The sequence below is a fragment of the Lonchura striata genome, chromosome 3 (genome assembly GCF_050655825.1).
Source record: "Lonchura striata isolate lonStrDom1 chromosome 3, ASM5065582v1, whole genome shotgun sequence".
NCBI classification, from domain to species: domain Eukaryota; kingdom Metazoa; phylum Chordata; class Aves; order Passeriformes; family Estrildidae; genus Lonchura; species Lonchura striata.
The window spans coordinates 49,117,834-49,130,135 of record NC_140705.1 but is presented as its reverse complement, the minus strand read 5'-3'; the positions used below and the strand labels follow the sequence as shown (position 1 = coordinate 49,130,135).

Sequence of the window (12,302 nt, the reverse complement as noted above, 5' to 3'; positions counted from 1 at the left end):
TATTTAAGGTCAGATTTTACTTTTCTTCTGATAAGTATGAATAGTAACTGAAGTAGTTTGTGTTTTAAGGAAGTGGTTTATTTGTTTATTAAAAAACAGATAAAAGTGGCATACAAAAGTTTATTTTCAGAAACAGATTCCTTCTCTAGAAAAAACATCCCACAACATTTTGTACAGATAGATTCTGTGTTTGCTGCCTAATTGTCAGTCTCTAGAATGAAGTTGTAAATGAGGAAATGTCAGTATCATTCTGGAAGGACTGGCTGCCACCTTTTAGCTCAGCAAACTCCCTCTTTGACACAGTCTTTGCAACTTCTACAATAAGTCATGCTCTTGCCAGTATAAAATTGAAATTCACAGTTCTTCTGTGGCTGGGTATTTCTTGTGAGCTCTCTTGGGTAGGAAGACTATCACATTTTCATCATCAGCCAACTTCATTGAAGTTTTTTTGTTTTGTTTTGCCCTCTAATTCACCTTTATATTTCTCTTTCCTACTTTGTTTTTGTAAGCATATTCCAGATCCCCCGGCTTGATCTTTTCTTTGCCTCATTTTCTCTTGCTAGCATTGCCTCCCTCCTTCTCTTGGTTATGCTTCCATCCTTGGTTTATTCTCTTTCCAACCCCTCTCCTTTTGCTCCTTTTTATAGTTTGTCTCTCCATCCCTAGACATTTTACATCTTTCCTTTCCACTAACTTTCCGCTAAATACTCAGTTTTAGATCCTCTGCCCTCAGTTTGCTGTGGTTTTGCCATTTGGTTTCCTTCCTCTATTCAAAATGATATCTCAGAATATCAGTGGAGCAGGCATCTCAGAGACATGAGCTCCAGCACAGGAATGAAACTTCACAGATGTCTTAAATTCACTTGGAATTTCACATGCACACATAGTATTTAAAAGAAGCTCCTTGTGATGGCCAAGTGAAGGACTGAAATGCCAGTGAGGGCAAGACATTACTGCAGCCCATGGCTGTATATCTCAGGATATGCAACCACATAATCCTCTTTTTTTCCACTGGGTCCTTAGCTCACATGTTGACAGTACTCAGTCTGAAAGCAACTATCTTCTGTCAGTGTTTTGCTCAATATTTTGTTTATTACCTGCTGTCGTAAAGGTAATATTCTCAATTTCCTAAAGTGTTTTTCTTTGGAATTCATCTCCAGTGACCTTGAATATTTTAGAAATATTGATTCACCTATCTTCACAGAGTCCTTGTGAAATGATGGGATGGTGCTACTCCTCTGATCTGGAGCTAAATTATGTACAGTCCAGAAGAAATTGCCAACTAGATCATACCCCTGAGAGATGGTTGGGGCCCCAGTTTCAGAGTAGTAGCACTTTAAGTGAGCATGTTTTCTGTTACCTACAATTTCCTTTTGTGCACATACCACATCAGGATCCCATATAGAGATTTGTTTTCTTTCTTTTCTTGACTGGCTCTTTCTGAATCACGAGAACTGGAACATACCATCGGAGATGGAATCTGGTCCTTTGATTCCATCAGAGATAGACTCTTGTCTGCTTTTTGTTGTTCTAACCAAGAGATTCAGTCCCTGCCTCATTCCCTATGGACCGTCCAGAAGCAAATACAGTGGAGGGGTTCTGCTGGAGCCTTTTCCATGCCAAGAGACTGGTGCTTCTATGTGGAACAAATCTATCATGTTTCTGAAGTGATGGGCAAAAAATCCCCAATTGGTAACTTCAATGGGATGCATTAAAGGTTGCATGGACAACCTTAATTTTAGCATGTAGTTTTAGAGAATTTTAATTAGCCACAGAGTGATGATTTTCAGTGTAATTTTTAAAATATAATATTTTAACATTGCAAAATTGAAGGACTGGAATTACTTCAATTGAATATGTGTAATCCATAGGAGGCCATATGTAGCAATTTCTGAATCTAGAGACTTTGTTGACTTTTGCTATTGTGCCCATGGCCCTTGATACACGTCTTGTTCATTAGTCGTATGAGCTTTATGGATTAGACAGGAATGGTAAATGCTAACTAATCTGTGACAAAGTAGAGGGTTTGTGGTGTGAGGTTTTTTCCAAAGAGCAATTAAGTGCAGAACTATTCTAGATTATTTGTTGTGGAAAAAATCACTGTGCAGATGCTCTGTTCTGAATAAAAACTAACTTCATTTTTACAAGGTACAGCAAAAATTTTGCCAGTTGAAAATCACTTACAATTCACTGGAATTATTCACAAATACTAAGTTACTCTTAAAATGCTATTTAGAAATATTTCTGCTCAATAATTTACCCTCTGCTGGTAAGTCTTAATATCCAGGTCTTTTAAGAAATTAGGGAAAGGTAATGAAAACTTCCCAAAGACAGAACTTCTTCTGTTAAAAAAATTCCTCACATGGGCACAATTTTTACGATGTATTTGGAAAATATCTTCAATCTTAATTTTCATTTTCAGTCATGATGTTCTCAAGCTTTAGGTGGACTTCCCATTCCATGTGTCAATAAAAATAAACAGGTATGAGTAAACTGCAGGCTTTATAATGTAATTGTTTTATGTTTATGAACAATTTTGTCCATGTGAGCAGATCTAATAGGATTATTTATGTGGATACAGTTAGCAAATAGTTGCTACCTTAAGCTTTAAAATATCTAAGGGAGAATTTCAGATAACATAGTCTCTGTTGTTTAAATTTAGTGCTTAATAAAAAAGGTAGTTTCCTATTTTTTTTTTTTTTTATCTCCTTGGTGCCATAGGGGGGTGCACTTCTTGGAGGCATCAATGCCTTACACACTTCATTTCCAGAAAATCCAATGGAGCAGTACCGAACACAGTGTGAAATCATATTAGAGCGGCTGGAGCTGAAAGATCTTCTGCACAAAGAGCTACAAAGACTTGACAGGTTGTAATACACAAAGTAACAAACTAATTCAGAAGGGAAACAGAATTTGTTTCACAATTGTATTTGCAAGGGACTCCTTTAGAGGACATAGATAATCAGGGAGATGTTTTTAAAGCAGCACTCTGAGGTCATTGCAAGATCACTTTTGCCTCTGGGTTATAGAATTTATAAATATTTTAATGAGTTCCAAACTCATATCTCAATATTATGTTCAGATAAGTTTCAAAAGTGCTTCTTAGAGTCAAAATACTAGATTCTGTAGCTGAGCAAATAATTCTATATAACTTTATGCTACTTGTTTGGTAAAATACAGCAGATCTGCTTCATAATTTTTTAAGCCACCTTTTGTATTTGGCTTGTCAGGATCCTTCCCTTTCCTTTAATGGAAAACGTCAGCCTGAATCAAAGTTCTGTTCTTTTGAGTGATTTTTCTTTTTTACATGCTGGAATTTGCACTGTCACATCTCTAGTTTTCAGCTCACTGCAATAATCTTTGGGAAATCTATTTGTTGTTATTAATAGAAAACTTCTAATGAAAACTTTTAACCTGAGAGAAAAACCCTAAAATTGGAAGGAAATAAAATAAAACAAACAAACAAACAAAACCCCAAAAACCCAAACAAACAAACAAAAAAACCCCCAAAAACCCAAACAACCCACATTTTCTTCCTGAAATGAGATTAGGCTTTAAAGAAATTTGGTTTTGCTTTCTGTTAAAGGAAGATAAAATATTAATTTTGTTGAAATTAATGGAAACAGCTGGGAGAATTCACTTTTCCTTTGAATATTTTTGAGACTTATTTTGTAACTTATAGCAATGATGTGTTAAATAACCACAGAGTCAACAGAAACAGATGAAAATGAGATATCTTCAACAGAAAAAAGCTAGTTTTAAGACAGAGGTAATTCATACGGGTCATAGAAATGCAGAATGGGATGGGAGATCAAATACAAAGAGAGGATCAAGTCTGCATTTGACCTTCCTGGCAGGAGCACACAGTATCTCCTCTGAAGCCTGCTAATGATGAGAATTTTCTCTTGCCATTCTGCAGTCTCTTCCATGATTGCTCCACCCAATGCCAATAAGGGTTTTCCCAGTATCCCACCAAATGACCTCTGCTGCAAATTAAGCTGATTTTCTCTTCCCTCTCTTGAACAGCTTAGGGAATGCTAAATTAATGTCCTCTTTAAAACAACCCATTCTGTATTGTAAGACTTGTTCCATGCATTCCCCCTAAACTATATACCAATAAAACAAGCATGTATCATATATCTCATCCCTTCTTGATGAGTCATATAATTTCTGCCACCTTCCATTAAAAAATTAAGAATATAGATATTAGTAAACAATTATAGTAATTATGCTAAACATGTCTATATAGTATTATATCTCTCCCAGAGCAGAGAAACTGTTCAGCAAAAACCAGAATGCTATCTGCCTTGGAAAATATGTGTTTAGGCACAATAGATGGAACATCAGCTATTCTGAGATTGGAGGGACCCCTCACTCAAGCACCTCTGTTGTTTTGGAGAGTCCTGATAATACTGATAGCCACAGACAGTGATAATTAAGTTTTATAAGTGATTTGTGATGCTTTTATTCTATCATGTTTTTAACATGTTGAGTATTATAGTGATTATGAGAAAAAACCAAAAACAACCACTGTTCCAAGTAATACTCAGGTTTTCAATTCCAATAATTCATTTGAGACTTTACCTGGCTCAGGATAAGATTTAATTAGGTTCCTGTTCTAGAAGATAGACTTACAGAATGTGTAAAAGCTGTAAGGGACTCTAGCAATGATTGTAAGCAGTGCAAAGCTGTTTGTTTCTTTTTTTTTTTCTTTTTTTTTTTGTTTTGTTTTGTTTTGTTTTTTTTTTGTTTGGGTTCCCAAGAAAATGCAGTTTAGGTGGTTGCTTTCTCTGTCCATCTGCCTGCCTTCTATTGGGGACACTAAATTCTGTCACTTACTGTCAAAGGTGTTGAAAGATCACAGACTGCAACACCGGTTTTCAGAGATGTATGTGAAACTTAAAAATATACTTTTGTGACCTACATTTTTGTAGCTTTCCACCAGTCATGCATATTATGTACCACTAATGCAATCAAAAAAGACATAGGAATAAAATTAATTTGCTATTGTTCTTTTTTTCATTGTATAGATTGCAAAAGGAAAATTCATGCCAGCAGCAGCCTGAAGAAACAAATTCCAGTACTACCACAAAGTGCTCAGATGAGGATGCATTTGGGCAGTCAAAGCAAAGGTCTCAGTCAGAACCTTCATATCAAGAAGCGGGTAACTCAGGGCCACAGACACCTTTGCTTGAAGGCAGCTGTGAAGGGAATATTCATTCAGAATCCTTGTGCAACCCAGCATGTGGTAATAAGAAAAATACAAGCAGCCTGGCATGGTTTGACAGCATGGAAGAGAGCAGTATTGATGCTGAAGAAAATTCTCAGAAGAAGTCTCATGTTCCCAAGATATCTCCAAATCATTTGGCTTCAGAAACTTCAAGTTCTGAAGAAAGATCTGCTTCAATATCAAGGAAGCAAAATGGAGTAAGAGAAGCACCAGTAGCTGTGGATCTGCATGCTCCTCTGAAAGAAAATGACAAAGTTTCCAAGTTAAGGAGGAAAAGGACTGAAGAACACAACTGTTCTTCTTCAGAAGATAATTTTGCAGACCCAGCACCAAGTGCTAGTGTGCAGGATTCAGTTATTAGACAACATGCTTCAAGAAGCTGGAAGAGGCTGCACAGGGAGAAGTCATATGGATTCTTTACAAGTACACAGGACCCCAAGGCAAAGGCCCTTCTTTCAGTATTACCTGCCTCTGGCCTGCTAGATCTCTCAAGTGATGCAGATTCTGTGCTAGAAGAGAACAGCATATCAGTAGAAGCAAAAAGTACAGCAGTTTCTGTAAGAAAAAGAAGTAAAGATCAAGTAGTGAAGGAAACAAAGGTAGTGACTTCCAATGAGCAAGAAAGTGAAAGTCCCCCAGCTGCTAAACTAGCTAAATTTTCTTTCAGACCAAGGACCAAGCTTGATCATTCTTCAGAGAAGACAAATGAAGAATTTTCTCATTTTCTGAGTGAAACTAGTTTTAAGACAGGAGAGCAGCTCCAGGGAGAGCAGCTTCCAGAAGAATGCTGCCCACCTGGGAAAAGGAAGAAGACATTGACTCACTTAGAAAAATGTAGTTTGGAAAAAGGATCAATTGATAAAGAAGGGCAGGAAGAGCAGAAGAGTCGGGCCTTAGGGAAGGAAATCAGAGAAAGCACAACAATACACTCTGATGTCAGTTTTGGTGCTGTGTCACCTTCACCCACTGAGAAGAAAAGGGAGGCAGAGGAGAAACTGGGTGGTGCAAGCACAGGGAAGGTGCGCTCCAGCACATTAGCTAAGCTGTCCACTTTCTCCTTTGTATCACGTCCTGAGGCAAAATCGGAAACCTCACCTGCTGTTAAGAATGGCACCAGCAAGGAAAACCACAGCCCATCGCTGCAGGTGCAGGTGGGCAATCCTAGCAAAAGGAAGAGTTTTGCATTAGGAAATTCTAGTACAGCCAGAGTGCTCACAAAGACATCTCTCTTCTCCATAGCAGAGCTGGATGATGCTACATTAGATTTTGATTGGGATAAAGAGGTTAGGAAAAATCCAAGCATGTAAAATTCATATCCTCACAATTATTTAACATGCAGTTCTTCTGAATCTTCACGCTCCTATCACTTGTATCCATAGTTTTCAAAGCATTTCATAGAATCATCCCAGACCTGTAAACATTCTTTAAGGGCCATATACTTAACATAAGCAAGAACTATGTGTGCTGCAGGCCTGATTTGGCTTTTAGTTTTCTAAACTCTTTCCAAGACTGTTTATCTCAGTTCACTGTTTTGGTTGAACTGGTGAACCCTAAAGACTTGTATAGCTATGTTCATGTGTCCAAAGTGAGTGATCTTGCAGAAGAGCAGTCTTAATTGACTTTATCCTTTATTTCATGTAATGATTAGAACTACATGTTATTCAGCTTGTCCTTCCAAGTGACTGTGCCACTTAGAAAAATTATGGTGCTCAAGCTGTGTCATTATATTTTGTTCATATGTATGTGCTATTTGTCTCACCATAGTTATCAATATTGTGACCTGTCATCATGCTATGGTAAATGTTTCTGTATTATGAGTATCATGACAACTTTGCTTCATCTCTGATTTCTGTGCTCCTTGTCACAAAACTGATGTTGAAAACACAAATTGAGAGCTTCTTGTTTCTGTTTTTTACTTTTGGTTTTAAATACACTGGTTCAAATATCTGTGTCTGTGTTCTGGGTCATTTTATCAAAAACCCAACTCTGTAATAAGCACACAGTTCCCCACTGCAGAGACAATGAATTTCAGGTGATTGAATGGGAATGGTTAGTAACCAGGGTAACTTTAATGCAGCCATTAAGCCCTGGCAGATAAACTACACTTCAAACCTAGCAGCACAGTGAAGAGCTTCCCTAGTGTAGCTGGATTCTGAGTCAGATAATGTTTACTTGGATATTTTAATTATTATTAGAGTTTTACTGCATCTGATATGTGGTTTGTTTTCTGTAGCATGCTGTATCTAGTGTCATACATTTGCCTAATGGGAAATTAATCTACTAATGCATTACATGTTTACGGAGAAAGGTAAGCCTAAATTTTCTTCTAGTGACTTGCCTGGTATGTTTCTTCTGTGTTTGAATTCTCTGCAGAATATTCTTGTTATTACCTGCAAAGTAAACAGAGAACAGAGTGGTTGCTTACTGCACAGTAAATCCCTTGAGAGACTTGTTAGCAGAAAGATCAGATTCTTTCAAGATTTGGTTAGAAGTAGCTCCTTTGAAACCAAGGGAGTTAAAATACAGATGAATTTCAGAGAATTGAGGGAGTGTGAGGCCCAAGTACATCAGAGTGTACAGTGAAATGATGAGAACACTAAGGATAGTATTGGATTACTGTTCAGAGTTCAGCAAAATGACAGAAATATTGTTGTCCAGACTGATTGTGTGGTAGTTCCTCTGCTGAAAATGTGCCATTGACCAAAGCAAGTGAATTCATCCACCTCCCTCCCAAAGCACGGAGCCACTCTATCATATTCCTTCTCACACCTGTGCCGGCGTGAAGTGATGTGCACCCATGACCTACTGCCTATGGGTGCTTTGTCTGCACTGAAAGAAGGGTCAAGAATTCTGGACCCATGAACATTTGTGATGGTCTTCCTATTTGCATTTTTTGCATCAGCCACTTGTATGATGGTTTCTTTTACAGACAGAAGTCCTCTTTCCTAGATTTTTGGTTTGATGGATATTACTGGCTGGCCCGTGCAAAACCAGAATATAGCTACTGTCTTTACTAGCCAAGCTTCCAACCCTCAAAATAATATGTTTGAGCACATTAGGATAAGGTTGATAATGCCCTGGAGACATTCCAGACTTTCTGGGAAGAGCATGGTTGGGTTGCTATCTGGCACTTAGATATGCAGCTAAATCCAAACATAGACTACAGAATTTAGGTAGAGTGATTTTTGTCTTTTTTTGGTAGTGACTTACTGGTGATTAATTTTTGCAGGATAATATGCTAGATAGTATATCAGTAAAAAAGAAACTTTTCAGACTCCCCTGATTAGAAGTAGTCGACGTACTACCTTATGAAATGGAACACTGATTCTTTACTGAATTTTTGTTTTTGAGATTTCCCATTTAGAAGCAAAAAAAAAAAGGAGGCACAGGGACATCAGGGACATTCCACTGAGCCTACAGAAAGGCCCATCTTTTCTATACTATTGGAGGAAAAATACTGTTGTCTTCCCAAACTGCCTGCAAACGGGTCCTACTCACCCAAGTGTGAGGGGTAAGTAACCAAGTAACCAAAGAATAAATTTGGGAAAGCAGATACTGCTGAGATTGTTCTTTACCAGACCAGTTGAAATACTACTGTTGTGGTACTGCTTCTGATTCATAGCAGTCCAAGATAAATGAGGAGCTCACAGTAATAAGGAAGTGATTCCTGCTGTTGATTCACTCTTTCCCTCACTGTTACCATTGCTACAGAACCCATTCATCAGTGCTTTGTGAGGGAACATTGCTAACTTCTTTCCTTTACCTTTATAATCCAGCTTCCTCCATAAGTAATGCCGAGTTTTAGTGGTTTTGAGTGCTACAATAGCCCAAAGATCAGAGATTTAAAACACTATGGCAGTGACAGTCTGATGGGCTAACCTACAGATGAATTTTCTTTTTGAGTTATTTGTGCAGTCAAGGGGCAGATGAGTCACTTCCTGTCAGCCTGTCTTCCTGGCCATGCACTGAGCCATTATCTGTTTTATCACTTCCCTCTCCGAGTCTGTGGTCTATCAAATCAATTATTATTGAATACACTAGTATTTTATTAAGCTGTGTTCATGGAAGGTGAATATACACACCTGGTCATGCAATGTCTGTGCAGCTCCCCCCAAAGCTCCCCTGGGAGGTATTGCCCATCCTATTTAAGGGATTTCTGGGGCAGACACCTAGTTCTTTAAACTTGTAAAACAACCCAAATAGGAATCACTTGCCATGTAAACATCTTGCAAAAACAGCCTTCAGTTCTTTCTGGCAGTATGAAAATTCTAAACATGCCACAAAAAACATGGCAGAAATTTAACTGAAAAGGGAGTGTGTGCCATGTGAGCTCCTGTGCTAATGTGTTCTTGTGCTGACCTCCAGCCAGTCTTATCCCGCTTTTCATTCTAAATAGCTAAAGAAAACCTTATGTGGCTGAGTTTGCTTGTTGTTCATGTTATTTTTAACTGGTCTGAATGTTGTGATTCTTGTTGGATACATAGGTTAATGAGTTAAATATCATAATGTGATGTGCACCAGGATTACAAAAACAAATGAACTAAAGCCAAACACAAGGCAAAGTCAAACTGAACTGAAACTTATTATTAGTGGATTCCATGTGAAGAGATGTCCCAAGTGAGGATATATAATATCCCATTCTAGAGAGAATGTATTTATTGATGGGAAGATGAGGTAGAGTATTAAGTGCTCTATATTTCATGTGAATTCATTAATAATGAATAATAATTATGTCATCTCCCTTAGGTATCTGGTGTGCATTTGCTTATCAATACTTTTCTTCCTGTCAGACAGAAGAATATTAATAGTTCCAAGGAATAACATTGTCCTATACTTAATAAGGAGCACAGCTATTTTCTAAAAGAGTAAAAATGTGGGGTTTGTCAAGTTTGACTATTCTGAGCCAATATGTGTAATTACAATTGTGCATATAATATTTCTGGATGTATCCTTGCATAACTACATCACAACAACATATATATAACAAGGGCATATTGCTTAAAAATGCAGATGTTATTGTACAAATAAGATGCATTGTTGCAGTGCCATTTACAAAGAGATGTCCTTTGCAGCAGTGACTTTTCAATCAGTAAGATTTCCTAACTTGAGCTCAATAGTAATGAGACAATTATCACATGTAAAAAGTCAAGGAAAGAAATATATGTCATCACAGTCCCCAACAGAAAAGCTCATACAAACAATACCTGCATGACCATGATCATTCACAAGGTGTTGGCACCTCCTCAATAGGAGGTACCAAGTTGCAAATCATCCTGTTAACTGCTGTCAACGTGATTCTAGCTCTCTTTTCTCTGGCAACTGAAAGCACGGGTGAAGAAGAGTGGGAGCTGCAAGTTCCCTGATGTAGTCATCTTCTGTATTCAGCAGCACCCTTATGTTGCTTATCCTCATTGCCAAATCCTAGGTGAGTGCACCACATGTTTCCAGAAATGTGTCTTTACTTGTCTTCCTCTGGAAGGTTTTTTTTTTCTCCATTCAAGGCACCTACTCACCACAACCCACTGTTCATTTGTCAGAACAAAACATGACAAGGAAGAAAAGGAACACTTCCGTAGCTTCAGTGCGAGAGAGGCAGTCAGCAACTTGAGCAGCTGCACCTGCAGCTCTGCTTCTAGTCCATCTCAGTGGTCTGGAAGCACAGCTCTACTTGAAGGAATCATCCAGCTTCACTCCCACTCAACACTACCAGCACAGCAGCTTTACTCCATTCACACTTTCATAGTGATGTGGAGGTTTAAAAATGTCTTTCAATGCAAAGGTCTGTGTGATTTACAGCCATGATTTTTAAGAGGTTCTTTTGGATCACAGACTGACCTCAGAAACTTTTGTAGTCAGAGTTAGAATAAATTTCCCCTAAACTTTCCCCTGAATTTCCGTATGGCAAATTAACTTTTTTGGTAAAAATACTTTTTGTAGTGTCTGGCTTATAGTTCCTGAATATTTGTCTGATGTCTCTGCTATACTCTGTAGCTAGTGATTAACAGCGTCACTGAAAGATCTTTTCCCAGTTTAAATAAATAACAAAGACCCCAGCCAAAATTATTTTAAATATACCATAAAATGTTGGGAAGATTGAAAACTTTAAAGTCACTAGTGGGTTATTCCAGTTTTTGCCAGGATAAGAAGGAATATTTCCAGTGACCTCAGTGGGATAATTCTCTAATGACCTTCACAATATTCAGCTCAGCAGCATGTACTCATGAGTCCATTATCCAGCTGTCAATATTCAGAACTAAGTACCTTTCTAATCTTTTGAAAGAATCCTTTTCTTCAAGAAAACTGGAATTGAAAGTATTCTATGTTCTCTCAATGAACATAGAGAAAATAAAAAGGTTTTTTTTCTATATCAGCAATTTAAGAAATGTAAATTAAATTGCTAAAAAATTGAAAGTTAAAGTTCCATCTCTAATCACCTCTCAGTGGTGTCACTGACATGATGATATAATCTAATATAATCATTAGATTTGGAATTACCTTATTCTGTTAAGTGCTATCTTGATTTAATCAGACGTTCCTGTAATTACATTATTGCTCTCCCATTAGTATTTTATCAGTCTTACTGAGAGCTGTATACTCCACAGTGAACATTTTTTTTATAGGATACAGCTGATGTGCAGAGCTCAGATTGGTTTGAATTTATGGCAGCTTAACTGTGAAACCAGTGTGTTTCAGCTACAAGAAAACAGGAAGAAAAGTTGTGCAATCTATTTTCAGACACCATTCAGAAAATACTTGGATATAATGAAATTTTACCTTTTAAAGTTAAGGACCCTGAGCTCTCTTTAAAGGTAATGAAGACAATGAAACCTGAGCAATACCTTGGACAAGCACCGTTCTTGATGTCTGTGTTCTCTCTGTTATATGGCTGATTTTTAAACAGGTGCACATGAAATACCAATGTGATGGTGTTGTGTGGCACAGTGAGCCATCTTAGAACAGCAGACTCTCAGCTGAAACACTTTAGTGCCATTTGCATACGTGACAGTAAGAATTTTCTTTTTGCATAAAATACGGGAAATTCTCAACCATGTAGCAGTTAAATAAGGTGTAT

General features: G+C 37.6%; 1 protein-coding gene across 2 annotated transcripts in view; it reads left to right on the top strand.

The window, feature by feature from the left end:
* Positions 1 to 7,177, top strand: part of MCM9 (minichromosome maintenance 9 homologous recombination repair factor) — a 48,408-nt gene extending 41,231 nt beyond the window's left edge. For both annotated transcript variants that reach the window (XM_021540858.3, XM_085575075.1), the window contains 2 exons: positions 2,722 to 2,867; positions 5,031 to 7,177. In XM_021540858.3, the coding sequence (XP_021396533.3) occupies positions 2,722 to 2,867; positions 5,031 to 6,537 (1,653 nt within the window). In that variant the 3' untranslated portion in view covers positions 6,538 to 7,177. The remainder of the gene's footprint in view (positions 1 to 2,721; positions 2,868 to 5,030) is intronic.
* Positions 7,178 to 12,302: the final 5,125 nt, after the last annotated feature.